Source organism: Myotis nattereri (genome assembly GCF_964212035.1).
Source record: "Myotis nattereri genome assembly, chromosome: 5".
NCBI classification, from domain to species: domain Eukaryota; kingdom Metazoa; phylum Chordata; class Mammalia; order Chiroptera; family Vespertilionidae; genus Myotis; species Myotis nattereri.
The window spans coordinates 86,375,868-86,394,993 of record NC_138080.1 but is presented as its reverse complement, the minus strand read 5'-3'; the positions used below and the strand labels follow the sequence as shown (position 1 = coordinate 86,394,993).

At 49.3% G+C, this 19,126-nt stretch overlaps 1 protein-coding gene across 1 annotated transcript; it reads right to left on the bottom strand.

Moving 5' to 3' along the window:
* Positions 1–439: 439 nt before the first annotated feature.
* Positions 440–1,769, bottom strand: POU4F3 (POU class 4 homeobox 3; the record flags this gene model as incomplete). Its single annotated transcript, XM_081091199.1, has 2 exons — positions 440–1,336; positions 1,650–1,769. 2 exons carry the CDS (start codon positions 1,767–1,769, stop codon positions 440–442), a joined length of 1,017 nt encoding a protein of 338 aa, XP_080947325.1.
* Positions 1,770–19,126: the final 17,357 nt, after the last annotated feature.

Sequence of the window (19,126 nt, the reverse complement as noted above, 5' to 3'; positions counted from 1 at the left end):
TACATCTTCGTGCCCCAGTTTGACTTTGTATTATTATTTTTCACTTCCTTCCCATCCCTACTCGAGCTTAGCAATGTGGCCCCTTCACCGCAGAGTCGTGTGGTCGGTCCAATTCACTAACCCCTGCGTTTGGGCTCCTGCCCTGAAGTCGCGCAGTCCAGGGCGCAAGGGAGGTTTTCAGCACCACGGACAGCACAAGTCCCTCCAGGCTGGCCCTTCGTGAATTTTTCCTGGGTGCCAAAACTTTTCTGGTGGGATTAGAATGGGAAAAAGAGAAAGAGAAGGCCGGGAGACAACCGGGTGGGATAAAGGGGAGAGTCTGTGGCTTCGGTGAAGAGAGCCTGACCTGCCAGAAGACGTCTTGGAGTCCCCTGTTCCCGTCCCCCCTCCCGGGACGTACACAGCTTTCCCGGCCCCCAGAGGCTGAGCCCCGCCGCAGTCAGTGGACAGCCGAGTACTTCATTCGTTTCTGTTTCTGTCTCTGGTTGCAGAACCAGACCCTCACCACGTTCTTTTTAAGGTCCAGTTTCTCCGCGATGGCCGCGATCTTCTCAGATGAGGGCCGAGGCTGGATGGCGAAGTAGGCCTCGAGCGAGCGCTTCTCCGGCGCCGCGATGGACGTGCGTTTACGCTTCCGCTCGCTACCGTTGAAGAGCTCGGGCTTGCTGTTCTTCTCTCGGTAGGCGGCCTCGGCTTCCTCCAGCCACGCCTGGAGCACCGGCTTGAGCGCGATCATGTTGTTGTGCGAGAGAGTGAGAGACTCGAACCTGCAGATGGTGCTCTGGCTGAGCGAGCCGACGCCCGGGATCTTGAGGTTGGCCAGCGCCGCGCCCACGTCCGCCTGGGTCACCCCCAGCTTGATGCGCCGCTGCTTGAAGCGCTCGGCGAAAGCCTCCAGCTCTCGTGGGTCCGACTCCACGTCGCTGAGGCATGCGGGCATCGCGCTGTGAGGCGCCACGGCGTGTGGGTGACTCATGCCCATGGCCTGGTGCAGGTGGCCCATGGCGCCCAGGTGGTGCGGGTGGATCTGCGCCGGCATCACCGAGTGCTCGGGGGCGCCCAAGCCGCTGACGCTCAGCGTGGGCGAGATGTGCTCTAGCAGGTCGCCCTCCAGGCCCTGGTGCACCGCGTGGTGCGGGTGCGAGGTGAGCGCGGCCGGGTGGGAGATGGGCACGGTGGACGAAGTGGACGTGCAGGGCACGCTACTCATGGTATGGTAGGTGGCGTCGGGCTTGAACGGATGGTTCTTGCCGTGGGAGACGATATCCACCGCCGCCAGAGCTTCGGCGCGTGCCAGCAGGCTCTCATCAAAGCTTCCAAATATATTACCCTGCAGCTGCAAGCGAGAAGGCGCACAGCACGGTCAGTGGGGAATACTGTCAACTCAGGATTAAAACACATTTTCAAGCAACCGAGATGCCTCTCCTCAAAGCCCAGGTCATAAAAATTAATACGGAGACAGAGGCTCTGCTGGAACAGACGTGCGGATCAGAGACATGAATGAGAGAGAGCGCGCCGGGAGAAAGCGCGGGGGAGACAAGCGAGGGGTTCAGACAGCGGCGATTGTTCTGGGCGACATGAAAAAAACATGAAGCGAGTGCCTGTCAAAAAAATGTGCCTTGGAGCGGTAATTATGCTCCACTACGTACCTGCGGGGCTGGGAGACAGACTCGGCGCATGGCCTCGGAGCCGGAGTGCAGGCTGGAGAATTTGGGTTCTTGAAGCACCGGGTGCATGCCGAAAGGCTGCTTGGTGTTCATGGCCATCATCTTCGCGCGCCTAGCTGGGAGGCAGCGAGGGACATGGATCGGGCTCCTCTCGCTCGCTCGCCGCGCTCCAAGTGAGCGCCGCTCAGCACCCGCGCTCCCCTCGCCCTCTCGCTCGCTGCCTCCCCTCTCCCCCACCTGCTTCTTCACTCATCTTACAAGCAGCCTGCCAGGAAGGGCCCGGGAGCGCGCAGGCGTGCTCACGCGCCGGGACTCGCCGGGGCCGCCCCGGAGGCAAGGCCAGGCTGCAGCTCTCCGTGCGCCTCTCTGCGCCCGCCTCGGCATTTATACCCCAGCCCGGCCGGGCCGCTCCCGGCCTGCCCCGCCCCGCCCCGATCCAGCCCGGCCGATCTTCCGGATTCTTTCTTCTTCTTCGTGGACTTTTTTCCTCTCCAAAGTCCCAAACCTCTCCCTCCTGTCCCAACTCGCACTGCCCAGACAGAAGGGTAAGGGTAGCCCAGGCTGAGCGGGGCCCAGAAGCTGACTCCCCTCCCCCGCCACACACACACACACACACACACACACACACACACACACACTCCTTGTCGGACCGGCTGCCGCCAAACTGCCCATTTCCAGGGCGCTCCTGGCCCCACGCCCGAGCCGTCCACTAGAGTCCGGCCCCGCGACGCAGCAAAGAAGCAGGCGCCTCCGAGCGGCCAGACGGGCTCCGGGAAGGGTGAGGGGCTGCCATCATGAGCCCAGGTGACCCTCACCCCCAGTTGTCCGGCGGCGTTGTTGAAGTGGGGAGGTAACTGCCTGCCCAGTCCGGGGGGCCTGTGGCTTCCTCCCCACCCTTGCCTTTCTTGCCTTGGCTTAAGACAACTTGGCCCCTCCCCCCTCTCCTCAACCCGCCAGCCTAAGGAAGCTTACTAAGAACTTTTCAGAAGTGAGTTCAGGACTGAGCAGCGACCTTGGGAGTCGGTGCACTTCTGCCTGGCCGCCAGCGCTGGCAGGCCCCAATCCCCATAACAATAGTGACCGCCGCGGAGCTCCTAACATGTGCCGGGCAGCTCAGAGAGTTGGCGCCTGGTGTCCTCACACCCTATGGCGTAGGTGCCGTTATTGCGTTTTACAGCGGAGGAAAACCCGGGTCAGAGGGGTTAAGTAATCGGCCCAAGACAACATGGCTGGCTGGGAACAGAGCCATCCATTCACTCGCTCCTCACGGTATCCATTCACAAATAGTTACTGGTGGCCCACTGTGTGCCAGGCGTCCGCGTCGGACTTCCCAGGCTTTTAGTCACTTAGCTACCCTGTCTTCCTTTCTGAAGTTTCGGAACGGAAGTGCTCCGGTTAATACTGCCCGCCCCGCCTCCCCCCTGCTCGCATCCCCTCTCCTTCCCTCCTCTCCTTTCCCTGCACTAGTAAACATCGTGAATAATGGATGGGGAATCCTGGGACCGTGGCCGCGCCGCCCTCCGGAGAGAGCAAAACCAGGTTCAGAGAGAAGCCCTGAGCGCCCAGCTGAGCCCACGTCGCGGAGGCCGCCGCCTCCACTAGGGGCGAGAGGCCTCGGGGGTTCAAAGATCTGCCCAGCCTGCGGGCTGAGCCTCGCGCGCCGCAGGGTTTGGGCTGGGGGGGGGGGGGGTGTCCCAGATGTTCACACGGCGGGGGCGGGACCACCCAGTGGCCTAAAGGGAAGGTCTGCCTAGATCCGGGTTTCCTGTCCTGGGGTCTCCCCATCCACTGCGTCGGAGCCCTTGGCAGCTCCGCCCAGTAACCTCCTCAGAGGGCTCACCCCAGCCAGGTGCGGGAGGTCAAGCCAGGCCCTTTTGCTAAACCTCTCTGAGCCTCAGCTACCTGGGCTCTACAATGGGCATTTCACTCGCGTTTGCCTTTTCCGGTTCTGGTGAAGACGTTTTGAGCCCAAGTAGAAAGGAAAGCATTGAGCACTGATCCCTCGTGCTCAGTAAACCTCCTCACAACCTGGTGCTTTGGGGCACAGGTCCTGCCCTCGGATTCAAAACGCGTCTCTGCCTCTCTCTGGCTGGGAAGCCTCGAGCCATCTCAACGTCTCTCTACGACAGTTTCCTGTCTGTTAAATGGGGATAATAGTTGCTCCTCCACTGATGGTTGTGAGGCATACACTGAGATAAGTATTTGGCACCGTGCCTGGCACGTTGGAATCATGGAATAAGTGTTCCTCTCTTCTTCCTCCTTCAATTTAAAGGGAAGGCATTTGGGAGTGGGAGTGCCCTGGGTCATCTCCCTGGAGATGGCTGGTCTGCAGGTGCAAAGGGGCTCGTTGGTCTCCTCCATTCATTCAGCACCTGCTTGGTGCCAGACCCCATGCAGAGGGCTGAGACCCCGCTTTGGGTCCACGCCTTCCTGGCCCTCACAGAGTCACCAGTGTAACGTCCACTGCAGAAAAAGGACTGGGCACTTGCACGGCAGTAGAGGGATGCAGATTCATGCACAGGGCACAGAGCAAGGCTGGTGGGATTCTTGGAATACAGAATATGCACCAGAACCGTGGGCCTCAGGAGGGCTGGGGTTTGGACAGCATTCTAAAACCGGGTCTGTCTCACAAGGAGAGGGCTGGACTAGATGACTGCTAAGTGCCTCAGCTCCTGCAAAAGACTGTCGTTCTGGTTAATTTAAGTGAAACATATTTTGAGCAAATCAGAGCTTTTCTCCAGAGACATTCAACTCCCCAGAAGCTGAATGCAGTGTTATTTTATCACTCACCAGCATCTAGGACAGGGGTGGGCAAACTTTTTGACTCGAGGGCCACAATGGGTTCGTACACTGGACCGGAGGGCCGGAACAAAAGCATGGATGGAGTGTTTGTGTGAACTAATATAAATTCAAAGTAAACATCATTACATAAAAGGGTACGGTCTTTTTTTTTTTTTAGTTTTATTCATTTCAAACGGGCCAGATCCGGCCAGCGGGCCGTAGTTTGCCCACGGCTGATCTAGGACCATTCATTCTTGTTTCTGCCCAAAGCCAAAAAGAAAAGGGGAAGGGAAGCTGGGGATACTGCCTCCTCCAGGGAGAAGAATATAACTAGCCCAGAGCTGGTGCCTTGAGACCACACTCGCTCCTTAATATCTGAGTTGTCTGTGAAGCTGAACCTCCAGAAACAGAGGGAGAGGCCCATCCACATCCATCCTTCTCTGCTTTGTCCCCTAAGGGGCCTGGGAGATACTAACCAGGGTTGAGGTCAGGCAGGGGTCAGAGACAGAGCAAAACCAACAGGCCCCCGTAGGCCTCCAGTGCTGACCTTCAGCTCACCAGCTTCCACTCCAGCATCCCAAGGCATTAGGATCACAAATCAAAACCCAAGCTTGCATCTGGCAGCCTGTCTTCCCTGGGTGTTCCCCATCCTTCTTTTGAAGGTCCTAGCTGCTCTGGGCAGCCAGCAGTGAGATGATGCCCATCCTTCGGGATGGTCTTTCTGAGAAGGCCCTGGAATAACGGACTGGAGAAGAAAGGAGGAAGAGACCACACAGAAAGCAACTGGAAGGGGAGCCTTAGAATACAGTTGATAATGTTCTCTACACTTTACACGATTTGCAAACTTAAATTCTGTTAGGAGCAAGTCCAGTAAGATAAATGAGTGGGGCTCGTAAAAGGGAAGATGGGGCCGGAACCGGTTTGGCTCAGTGGATAGAGCGTCGGCCTGTGGACTGAAGGGTCTCAGGTTCATTCTGGTCAAGGGCATGTACCTGGGTTGCGGGCACATCCCCAATAGGAGATGTGCAGGAGGCAGCTGATCGATGTTTCTCTCTCATCGATGTTTCTAACTCTGTCTCTCTCCCTTCCTCTCTGTGAAAAATCAATAAAATATATTTTTTAAAAAAGGGGGGGAAGATGGGGACTGTGATAAACTAGAGAGCACATACCCGCCCCCTTACCTTAAATGAATGAATGAACTTAATCAATTGTAATTAAATTACAATTAAAATATACCCCCACCCCTCCACACACACATGCATACACAAACATACACACACACACACACCATATAGGCCAAACAAAAAACCGGCTGAGGGTCCAAGTAAGAACCATGTGGGCACTTATGCAAATGACATTAAGGGGCATTTTCTTCATTCTACAATCATTTCAAAATACCTGCTGACTGCTGGGTCTTGTGATCGATTCTGCGGACATAGTGCACACTGTTTTAGGGGCTCAGAGTCTAGTGGGGACATAAAATTGCCACATGTAAGTTGAAATCAGGACACAAAGTGCTATGTCCTCCGGAAGGACCAGCTCTGTAGGGATGCTGGGGCAGGGGGCAGAGGCATTTTCCTGTGGGCCAGTGGTTTTCAACTTTAGTGCGAGTAGGAATTATCTGCAGCCTCTTAAAATACAGCATCATAGGATCATAGAGATTTTGACCACAGGGACTAAGTTGACTTTTCATAAGACATCCACGATTCACATATAGGTAATCTGGACTCAAAGAGACAGTTTTCCTTCTTGGAGCTTTTTGCATTGTTCTCTATTATCCCTTAGAAAGAATGTGCTGTTTTATGATCTGTGCTCCTTGAAGGGCCCTGGGACTTCTCTGAGGATGAATCTTACCAGTCCCTGTGCCATGTCTACAAGCTAGGCATCATGTAGGAGCTTATACAAGAATTTGTGTTGAACGAATCCAGGCATGAATAGTATCCTCCCCAGGATTCTGACCTATGATGGTAGTGACAGCAATAAGAGCCATTTATGGAGTGGTTTTTGAGTGTCACGCTCCGGGCTATGTGCATTAGACGTATTGTACACTGAATCCCTACGTCAGGCCAATGAGCTTGATAATATTACCTCCATGTACAGATGAGAAAACTGAGGGACAGAGAGATTGAGTTGCCCAAGGCCACACAGTTAAGCATTGGTAGAGTGAGGACAGGAACCCAAGTTGATTTTAACTAACATCGTAGGCTATCACCAGTTTCAAGGCCCCCCAAGCTCAGGGGCTAAGGAATTGGGTGCCCCGGTTTTACTTCTCTCCCACAAGGCAAGAAGGTCTGGCTTTCAGGGGCTTAGAGGCTGGCCCTGCTCCAGGCATACTTCCGGAGGTACCTTCATGGAGAAGCCAGCAACTACCCCCTCCCACCTCCATCCCTGGCCAAGCTCCACCTTGGAGAGTTGGGGAGGGGGAAGGGGGTGGAATGGGAGATGGCCCTGATAGGACAGCCGAACTCAAGATGCCATGGCGGGGAGGCAGCTGGCGGGGCTGCCTGGCCAGGTGTTCGCAGCCATCAGCCACGCCTTCCTCTCCCTTTCTCTCATCTCCTTTCACAAACTTCTCACATGTACTGGCCGCCTGCGCAGCTGCTGCGGGACTCGCCTGTCGGCCGCTCGCCTTGCATTGTCTGTGAGGACTCAGAGGATCTGAGATGCCCACAGGGACCCAGGAGCCCAAGGCCGAGCATCCATGGGGGATCAGCACGTGCCAGGAGCCCTCCCCTTCCCCTAGGGTCCCCACGGAGGACTGAACACAGGCTCTCGGGCAGTAGGGCTCCAGGCAGGCCCTGACTGCTCACAGCCTCATTTTCCTCGTCTGAAAAATAAGAAGATGGAGTCAAGAGAACTCGAAGAGCCCTTCTCCATCATGCCTATTCATTGAACACATTTACTGAGCGCCTGCTATGTGGCAGCCGCCATGGTAGGAAATAGGAATTCAGCTGCAAATAAGACAGATACGCCCGACTCCCACTTACCCCTACCCACCTCCACTCCCCACGATGCACCGCCCTCAAGTGATGCTTGAGCAGGAGGGGAGCAATAAAAAAGAGATACCCCCCAGTTGTGACAGCTGCTACAGAGAAAGTAAAACCAGGGTGATGGAACAGAGAACCCATAGGTAGAAAAGGAAGGAGTGACCGGCCTCTGAGCCAAGGCCTGCAGGCTAAAATGGAAAGGGGGGACCATAAGGTGAAAGCCTGAGGTGGGAGCAAGCGTGGGGTGGTCAGCGAAGGGCAGGAAGGCTGGAGTGGTGGGAGTGTGGTGAGGAAACTGAGAATGTGGGAAATGATGTAGTCAAAGGGCAGGCCTCAGGTTTTGCAGGGGTGGGGTGTTGCTCCATGGAGAGTGGGGAGCCATCGGAGTGTTTAACCAGGACAGTGAGTGATAGCATATGAGCCTACTTCTGGTGGCTGTGCAGGACTTGGGTTGCAGTGGTCCAGCAAGGAAGAGGAAGACCCCAAGTGTTCTGAGTTGAGTTGACTGCTTCATGGAGAATCAGGGTCCATAGTTTGGATTTGGGGTGCATTGCCCAGGAGACATCCCAATAACCTCCTACAGTCAGTGTGTGGCTTTTTCTTATTCCTCCCTCCACCCTCAATGTCGGTCCCATTGTGTCTTCATCTTTGAGCTCTAGACTTTGAATATCTGTGTCATTAGCAGCATGGCCAGCTCTATGCTTATCCTCAAGAATCTGGACTCAAAAAATGCATGGTCCTTTTTCTGGCACATGAGGACTGGTTTTGCCTTCTTCTGCTCCAGTTCATAGGCATCTTCAAGTTCAAAGTCATAAAGTCAATGCCCATGAGGCCTAGTTGATTGCCATCTCTTCCATGGCCAAAGGATTAGGCCATTCTCTCACCAGCTTGGTTGGGAAGAGGCAGCAAGGGGTGGTGGACAGAGCACAGGGAGTCTGGATTCAAACATGGACATGTAGCTGCCCTGCTTATGTGACCCTGGACAAGTCACTCAGAGGCTCTGGGCCTGTTTCCTCATCACTGCAAGGGAGACAGGCTCCACGGGCCCTTTCAGTGTGGATATGTCAAGGTTCTAAATGTAGATCTTGGGGAAAGGGTAGGGCCAAATCCATCACCATAAACAGAATCCAAGTTCTAATGGTGCTGCAGGGGGCGCTGCAGGCAGAGCAGGGGGATCCGCTGCTTCATGTATTCACCAGCTGCTTGCTGAGAACTTCCTCTGGGCCAGGCACATGCTAGGTCTGAAGGTGCAAGAATAAACAAGGGCTTCATGGATCCTACTTCAAGAAGCTGAGAGTCTGTGTCGTCTTATTCAGTCTTCACTTCCATAGAAGTGAACATCATCCCTCCACCTTTTCTTTACAGACAGGTAAGGTAACTGAGGCTCAGGGAGGTGATGTAACTTGTCTACCAGCGAACAGCTCATTGTTTCTTGAGCTCTTACTCTGCCTGGCTCTGTGTATCCTTACAGCCACCCTACCTCTGAAGCAGGTACTATCATTACCTCTTTTTCACAGATGGGAGGGCTGAGGCTCAGAGAAGTTAAGCGTGTTGCTGGAGGCCACACAGGAATAAGTGGCAGGGGTAGGATTTGAACTCAGGTCTGCTGCAGGCTTCACACACACACACACACACACACACACACCAGGCAGCCCCCAGGAAAGGGGGTGAAACTTCCTGCCACCTGTTCACTTTCTCCTTAAGTTCTGGAGCAGTAAAGAGAAATGGAGCCATTAACCAGCCTCTGTAAATTAAAACAGAAAAGAAAAGGAAAAAAAAAAAACAAGAAGAAAAAGAAAAGTAGAAGAGAAAAAGAAAGAGGGGAAACAAGCGAAGGCTTTGCTCTCATCAGGGGGGAAAGCGGCGTCTTGTCGCCTAGCTCCATGCCCTGATTTATGATAAAAAATTTAGAGGAAATCATTTATATTTTAAAGGATCTAAATAGCTGCATGAAAGTTTTATCTAAAGTGCCACTGTATTTATAGGCAGTTCTTCCATGCTGGAGGTAATTAATAGATGTATAAATCGCAGGGCCCCGGGCTCTCCTGTCCGCAGGGCTGGATGGCGCGGGGTCTGGGCACTTGGGATCCTTTCGGGAAGGGGTGGCAACAGTGCAGAGACCCGCACCATACCTCCTCCTTCCCCAGCCCCCACCCTCTCCCTGTCCTGTGGTTTGTGAAGCCTTTGCTGGGACCCCGGAGATATTTCATATTAGGCTAGTGGATGCATCCAGAACTCAGGCTACGGTTCCAGCTGCCCAACTTCTGATCTCTTTCAAGAAAGGTCAAAAGAGAGCCCAAGAGGCGGCACCCTTCCCTCTTTCTTGTCCCGCAGCCAGCACCGGGGCATTTACTACTCCACCACGGCCGCTTTATAATTCATCCTTATAAATGAAATCCTGGGCTCCCCTCCCTCCCCGCCCCAGAATTAGCCAAACCCCCTTTTCTCTCTCTGCGCCCCTGCTTACATGCCCATGCCGGCGCTTGTTTTGGAAAAGGAACCAGTTGAGAGGCCGGCAGATCTCGGCTCACTTTAATTAAAGCTGTGAAATATTGATGGTTTTGGCTCGGTCTGTGGCCACCACACCTTACAGGCAGGGAGAGAAGCCCAGGATGAACGAGCTAAGGAAGGCCAGATGGTTTCCCTTCAGAAACGCCATACAGACCTGCAGAGGTGTCACTGCCTGAGCTCATCCCCCAGCCCTAAATAATTGATGGGTCTCCTGAATTTGAAAAGGAAAAAAAATCCACCAAACTGGAAATAACTGTGATGACTCACTGGGATTGAACCTGTGGAAATGAGGAGAGGGTTTGCTTACCTAGTGGGCTGAGGGTGGACAGGCTGGGGTGCAAAATGCGGCCACCTTGGCCTGCTTCCTTCACTGGGTTCCTTCCAGCAGCTTTCTGTCTCGATCTAGGGCAGAGAGAGCCTTCCCCATCCAAACACACTCCCTTCTCTTCCTGGGGGGACCAAAGGCAGGCATTTCTTACTGAGGAGAAACTATCCAGCTCCCTTTTTAAAGCTCTAAATTTCCATGCTCTGATAATGTACCACCACAAAGTGGGCTTCAAAGACACTTATACAGCCCCCGATTTGCACCGCCATTAAATTTGAGCTGGAGAATAAATGTGTGTGCACGCGTGTGTGTGTGTGTAACCTCGTCCTGTGGCCCCATACACAGCACTGCTGATGGAGCTGCCATTCTGGGGCATGGAGATATTTTGACCTAGTAGATCCATTTACGGGGTCTGGAAGGGAGTGCTGTTGGTGCTGCGGTGGTGGTGGTGGTAGTGGTGGTAGAAGAGACTTTATATTCCAGGACCCGTGCCTTCTGTCTGGTCCAATCCATTTGAGTGAACTGGGGTAAAGGATTATTTCAGTTTCTGACATAAAGTTGACCTTGCCATTGACATATGTTAATACATTAATCCAGAAGAATTTTATAGACAGTGCCTTTTCTTTACTAAAAGTCATCACTTTACAAACAAAAGACTATAAGCAACACTACCCCATTCCATTTCTTCTCATGTATATTCATCTATAATTATTATATTTATTAAATTTTTTTAATATAACAAATGGGGTCTGGCCCTATCATTGGGTTCAGCATTCAAGTTCTAGTTGATCAGAAATATAGAGAACCTGGCAATTTCTCTACTGCTTTTTCAGCATTTTTTTTTCTTTCTGTGCGAATGGCGGTTCACCCATTTCTCCTGCTCTTGCATCCTACTTCCTGAGCAGTGCATGCATTTGCAACAGAGTCTTGAAATTTTAAATCATATCTGATGGTGAACAGAAGGACCTGGAAAGGAATGTCACAGTCTAAAGGGCTGCAACCTCACAATATGGTAGGTGGGTGCTCTGTTCATTTCATTTCCCATTTATAACCTCCTTTTCCTCCAAAGAGCATATTACATGCAATGGGTCGGTTTCTGCCGAAGGAAATGATTGCATTCTTTGTGAATAATGATAAGTCCTCCTGATTGTGAGCCTTTGATAACTCCTGGAAGCGGGGGAGGCAGGGGAGAGGAGGGGGGGGCGGGCTCTGTGACAGGGAATGGCCAGAGAGCTTGGGGGAATCCGAGAAGCCTTCCCTGAGTTGCTAAGACCCAAGTGAAGAGAAGGAACCAGCCCTATGACAATCTCTGGGAAGAGTTTCTGGGCAGAGAGAAGAGTAAGTGCTGTTCTCCAAGCTGGGAATCAGCTTATGAGTTCAAAGACCAGGAATAAGGCTACTGTGTCTGGAGCCAAGGGGAAAGGGAGATGAGTTTGGAGAGGTGCAGGGATCAAATAGGACCTTATAAGCCCTGGTTAGAAACCTGTGCTTTATCTCAAGTGCAGTGGGAGGTTTTAAGCAGGAAAGTGATATTTTGCTAAGAGTCTCATAGAAGAGGACACAACCCAGGCTGGAGGCAGGCTGTTGGCAGGGAGGTTTTCCAGGAAAAGAGTGGTACTCTAGCTGTTCCCTCTGGTTGGAATGCTCTTCGAACCAGAGACTCGCATGGCTCACTTAGACATCTCCTTCATGGGTCTCCTTAGTCAGTGAAGCCTTCCCAGACCATATACAACTCAACTATCTTGCCCCACCCCCATTTCCTATGCCCTCTTCTGCTTTATGTCTCCATGACACTCATCATCTTATATATCTCATAGCAGTATTGCACTTACTAGTTTCTTGTGTATTCTGCTAATGGAACGTGAGTTTGATGAGGGCAGGGACTTGGTTTTTGCCACTTCTATTCATCCAGTATCACCAACACTGCCTGGAGCTCAGTACACAGTATGGAATGAGAGAACTAACCTCAACTGGGTTGTGACAGCATCTGATTTTCAAATGCAAAGAATGACACTGCCTGGGCTATTGATTTGGCATATATTTTGAAAAGTTTAGCTCCATTTGTACCTCTTCATTCAGATCCCCAGGAGAAGGCCAGACAGGTTTTTTTATAATCTTGGAAGGTATCCACGGTGAGTGTCCAATGTGGGCATCCACCTCACCTTGTACTGTGTTCCCCATCAATCCGCTCTCACCCCATGGCCCTCAAATATGCTAAGCCCATTCCCATCTCAGAACCTTTGCTTTCCTGTTCCCCTATCTAGAATTTTCTTCCTCCATTTCCTCATCTGCTGGCTCTTTCTTGTCTTTCACTTCATGGCTCAAATGTCGCCTCATCAAAGAGGACTTCCCTGATCATCTAATCAAAATTATTTCCATCCACCCCATCGCCCCATCAGTCACTTTCTATCTCATTACTCCTCTTCAATTTTACTTTAACTTTTCTACCTGGGACTTACCCCTATTTGAAAATTACTTGCTCCTTTACTTGTTTAAGTGGTTATCACCCATGTGCTTTCACTAGAATATAAACTCCATGAGAGCAGGCAAGATCAACCTCGCTTCCTGTGGCGTCTCCAGTGCCTGGAACATAGGAGGCACTCTAAATGTGTGCTGAATGAATGCACAAGTGAATAAATAAGTCAGACAAGCTAACGTTGGCCTGGAGCTGCAGAGTAAGTGATTGGCATTGCCCGGGAAACCCAATTCCCAGCTCCCTCCGCCCCTTCGGGCCACATTGCCTTCCCGATGTATGTGGGAAAAGATACCCAAAAAGATAAACAAGAAGAGCTGAAACTTTTCTAAGCCCAAACTACAGGGGAAACGCTGAGCTCTTGCGGAGGAAAGAGGAAGCATGTCCCGGCTTAGGGAGGATCACTGCTTCCATTGTTCACCTGAGCCTTTGGGTCAAGAAAGCAGATTTCTGACATCATAAAACCGATGAAGACAAAAAAAAACTCGACACTGGCTATGACATGACTGTTCCACTGTACAATCTGATCGAGGAAATGTATCTAGGATTACCCAGACAGTCAATTATTCATGAGCTAAACGTCCAGGCATCAATTACCTGGCTTGATGCTCTTATTCATTAAGGAGATTGAACAGCCCAACTTAACAAAGCAGGAGAAAGTTGCTAAGTAACAGAAGTTACCTGACCAGCCCACAACACTGCAACCTCCACAATATGAGTCCTTTCATGGCAAGAGAGGGCCCAGGGATCACCAGCAGGACAGATCAAGTGGTAAACCCCACTGGGGCTAGTTTCAGCTTTGGCAAAGGGAAGGGGGCTGAGGACAGAGGGACTGGATTTAGAGACAGCAGAAGGAACGGACAAGATATAAGCTAAACTGTTTCCAAATGAGGGGGGAGGTATTTACCATAAGGAATAAGAATATTTCACAACACATATTAGTGAACATTTAAGTAAAAGTTACAGATGCTTATACAGCCCAGCTGGCATGACTCAGTAGTAGAGCTTCAACCTATGAACCAGGAGGACACAGTTCGATTCCTGTTCAGGGCACATGCCTGGGTTGCATGCTCAATTCCCAGTGGGGGGCGTACAGGAGGCAGCCAATCAATGATTCTCTCTCATCATTGATGTTTCTATCTCTCTCTTCCTCCCTCTCTGAAATCAATAAAAACATATTTTTTAAAAAGCTGCTTATCCAGAATATAATTGAGCAAAAGTGAACTACAAATATAACAAAAAATCCTCTGTGTGATACAAATCCTTGGATTTTCTCTTCAGGCATCCATCTGAGAGGGAGTCTAAAAGTCATTCTAAGGATAAGGAAATTTACAAACAGGACTCAAAAGTTTATATACGTTGAAGACAAGAGTTTTATATACTTAATGTAATTAACTTTCTCCTTATAAAAATTTGTTCTGCTCTAGATAAATCTATAATCTCCTTGACTACTATTCTCAGCACATGTCTGTATTACTTTTTATTTATTTATTTATTTAATATATTTTTATTGATTTCAGAGAGGAAGAGAGAGAGAGTTAGAAACATCAATGATGAGAAAGAATCATTTATTGGCTGCCTTCTGCACGCCGCCCCCCCCCCCACACACACACACACACACACTGGGGAATTGAGTCTGCAACCCGGGCATGTGCCCTTGACCAGAATCGAACCTGGGACCCTTCAGTTCACAGGCAGACGCTCTATCCACTGAGCCAAACTAGCTAGGGCTGTATTACTTTTATAATCAGGAAAAAAAGACATGTATTTTCAGATCTTGAGGAAAAGAGTTTGTGTTTTGTGCATCAGTGGACACAGTGGTTGATACAGATTTTTCAAAAAGTGGATGCTCACCACCTCCAGTGAATTGCTATGGGACATAATGTGATATGGGCAGGACCAGCCACATCATTTACAGGGCCCAGTGCAAAATGAAAATGTGGGATCCCCTTGTTCAAAAATGATTAAGAATTTCAAGATGGCAATTGCAAAGCGTTAAGCCAAGCACCCCTTCTAAGCACTGGGCCTTGAGCTATGGCACAGATGACACACGCAGGAAGCTGCCCTCCCCACGCCCCCCACCCCCCCACCCCCCCACCCCCCCACCCCCGGCCCCGCAGTTGCAGGGCTAAGAGCACAGGGTTTTCCGTGTGAGCACTGGCTTCATCTTCACAAGTTGTAAGGCCTCAACGAGTCTCCCTTTTCTCAGAGATAATGACAGGAGCAGAATGAGACCATGCCTGGCACATGCTAACCACTCCATGGGGGATAATTATCTTTAATGCTGTGGAAATGTTAATGACAATGGACCAGGGCTGCTCCAGGCCTGCTGCTAAGTGTCTGCCTGGGGTAACGTTTCTCAAGCATGCAGGCTCCAAAGACAAGGCAAACCACTTTCTCTCTGCACTTAGATATCACTGGTTCAGGGTTCAGTGGAATTCCTTTCTTCCCACAACTATTAACACCCGAGCAAGGCCTGATTTGGGTCATGTGAATATTTCATGTGAGGTGAAGCTGTTCCAAGTTTGATAACTGAGGTTCATTGTGAGCCAAGATAATTTGGCTCATTCATTCATTCATTCATTCATTCAGGAAATACTTTAATGATCATTTGTTGGCAACAGGGAAGCAGAAAATGATAAGCAAGCTTTAGCCTCAGGGTAGTGGAGTGGGCGGGCATGGGGACATGCATTCTGGAAAATACTACCACAGCCCTTCATGGTTCACATCTTTTTAGGTCTCAACTCAAACGTCAGCTCCACAGACAGGCCTGCCTCCACTACCCTCCCTCAAGAAGACTGCTGATACCTCTGTCCCCCCACCACACTTATTGCCTTCATCGATCCTCTTGACTTCTTTGTAAACAACAGGGGCCATGCCTCGTTCATTCTGTATCTCTAGAACACAGAGAAAGGCCTGGCTCATCGCAGAAGTACAGTCAATATTTTTCAATAAATTAATGAATAATGCACTAGAGAAATTTGATGGTGCTGTGGGAGTTGGGAGAAGCACTGCATTCTGCCTGAAATTGTTGCTGATGGCTTCCCAGAGGAGGTGCCAGGTCAGATGAGTCTTGAGGGATGAGACGTAATTTGACAGGCAAACAAAGGTGGAGAGATATGCCAGTTGGAGGGGACAGCGTGCGCAACAGCAAGCAGTCCAAGAGACTCAGGAACTGCAAATGTTTTAGTGGGGCAAAAAGGGACGCCAGGAGGGCAGGGATCGGGCCCACAAATTGAAGTGGAAGCCAGATCACTAAAGGACATTGTACGTAATTATAAGGAGGCTGAGTTTTACATACGGAGGGCAGTAAGGCACACTCTGTGTATCTGCCTGCTCTGTGCCAGGCACTGAACTGAGTGTCATGGATCCAGCAATGAGCAAGTCATACGTGATCCCTGCCCTCAGGGAGCTTACCTTCCAGCAGGGAAGACAAGCATGACCTAAACACCTAATGATTTATTATTTAATCATTACAAAAATAATTAAAAGCATTGTAATGAAGTGTTACAGAGAAGAGCAGGGTATGAGAGCCCATCACAGGGAGAGCTAACCTGGTTTAAAGATTGGAGAAGCCTCCTCTCTCTGACTCTGAAATTGATCCTGGAAGCATCCTCTGCTTGACGTCAAAAAATAACTTTGGAGGTGAGTAGAGGTGGAGGAGGGGATGGGGGGATAAATGGTGATGGAAAAGAAAATAAATAAAATAAAATAAAGAAAAAATAAAATAAAGAGAAAAAATTAACTTAAATTCAATGTACCAATGGGAAAAAATATATCTCACGTTTATACTCATGAGTTCAGGAAGTCCATTCCCAGAAAGATATATTTGGTTTGATGCCATTTATGTAATATTTTAAAGCATAAAAAATATTATTATCTACTGATGCAAACATATAGCATGAAGATATAATTAGGAATGAAAGCTACCATAATAAGCCTCGTGGTTCCCTTGGGGATGGGGTGAAGATTAAAGAATATTGCTGGAAAAAAAAAAAAAGAATATTGCTGAGGAAAAAAAAGAATATCGCTGGGAAGGTTGAACTGTATTCATAATGTTTTATTACTAAGCTGGGGATAGATACATGGGTTAATTTTATTCTCTGTAGTTTTTTATACTTTGGACATATTTAAGTTTAAAAAAATAAAGTTAACTGAAGTCTATATTAAGTATATTTATTAGTTATTATTACTATTAAAGAGATTGTAACACATCTGTTCTCCAAGAGAGTACAGGAAATGGGAATACATATGTGGTACCAATTCTTTCACATATTGCAGGGTAAATAAACTCCAAGCTCATAAATTTTATTAGGTCAAAACTTTCCCCAGTCCTGTAAGTTCTTCCCAGAAATTCTGTATATAAAAAAACAAGAAGGAAGTTAAGGAAAGAAATGTTGTTTTGCTTTATTTTTTTAAAATCTGTCTTTGTAAAATCAACTCTCCTCACAAACTAGGACTCTTCGGTGACTGGCTGGACCTCTTGCAAATCCCCTTTGTCTTTCTTTGGGAAAGAGGCAAATAAAATGAAAAGCAATCCAGGAAAGGCAGAAATGGCTGGCACCTCAAATCCTCACCAACGATGCCAAAGTCTCGGCGCCAGAGGGACAGCACCCTAATCGATGGCTAAGTGCATGGGGATGGCTGATGCTCTGCCCCATCATAAATGGCTTTCAGTGGTCCCCCTAGAAGGGACTCCTGGACTTTCGTGCGTCTCTGGACATCCTGGGTCAAAGCTGGTACAGGGGAGGAACCATAGGCTTCCTGCTTCTGAATATTTTCTCATGAGTCCATGGTGGGTCTCTGGGGTAATTCTTAAAATAGCCAGCAAGGAGTAACTGGACTGGCAGCCAGTTATCGACCCATTCAGCAGAGTGCTAGCAGCTGTCATCAGGCCAGAGTAATAGGGAGACCGTGTACCTGCCTTCCCCTGGCAGAATACATTTCCCCAAATCTTTATCACAGGCCCAGAACTAAAAGCCCTAACCAATTTGCTACTTCAGCAGCATGATGTCTAATAATAACCTCTGATAAATGGAGATAAATAGTGTTTGGAAGGTGGACAGTGCTTTCTAGATTGACAGCCCAATCCTAAGAGACACAAAGGCGTCAAGCCATCATCTGAAGTGCAAGTCTCAACAGCCATCAGCAGTGGAGGCTCTTTTCCACACTGGATCTGTTGCTTCGGGCCTATCCAATTGCTAAAGCCATCCATCCACCCGTCCATCAAAACAGGGCTCAATGTGTTTCTGTGTCAGGTTCCATCCCAGGTTATGGGATATGAAAATGACCAGGATTCTGGCTTGGAGGAACATACGGTCAACGTTGACCACATATCCACCGGAAATAGGACCTGGCCTAAGATTTCTAAGGAAAAGATCTTCCCTCCAACTTTGCCAAGTGAATTAGATGATGAGATTGACGATGATGACTAGATAGTCCAGGAATAGGCAACGAGTTCGTATATTCCTGTGTCACTTATACTTAACTGGTGGTGGCTGTCTGGCACACTGTGATAAGGATGATTCTGAGCATAGGTTCAGGTCGGGGGAAAGAATATTGGGGTTGATTAGTGATGTCTGTTACAAGTTACGAATATGTGGCAGGACATATTCTTCCCTCTGGTACAGTGAAAAGCAATGGGCTGGAAGCCTGTACCCAGAGCCTCTGATTTTACTTCTATCAATAACTGTGTATCTTAGGCAAGGTAGTTGCTTTCTCTCTCTCGGTTTCCTTACCCATAGAACAAGGATGATAACATATGCTCTGCTCTATCTTCCTCCCAAGTTTGCTAGTAAGAATTGAATGAAATAAAATGTGAGAAAGTATTCATCACCATATCCTTATAGTTATAGTGTAGGTTAATAGTGTACACACGGAATTGCATAGGCTTTCATCTGAGGGGGAAGAAGAACCAATAAGCTTGTTCTTTTTTATGGATTCAATTTTATTTTTCTGTTCTGTCCATATTTATGTGAGGTAGGTCTTTTTGAAGGCACATTCAAAATAGAAGAGTATCATAACACTTCCTTTAAAAGGAGGGGTTCAGAATTCTCACAAAAAAGCTCAGGAATATTGGGGTCTCTTGGATACTGGTCCCCCGTGTAAGATAAGGGGGTAGTTTATGATAAAATGTAGCCAAGAGTCTGATCCCCCAATCATGACAACTCTCTCGTGGTCAGTTAAGCTTCTCTGTGATGCTGGAGGCAGTAATGATGAGGGAGAGGAAGATAGTTATTGATGCTGTGTCAGGCACTTTACCAAAGGCTTTACTGCGATTTCTTCATTTAATCCTTCCTACAGCCCATTTTAGAGATGAGCTGAACAAAGCCTTAAGAGGATAAATAACACTCAAGGTCACAGAGCTAGTGAGGACCATCTG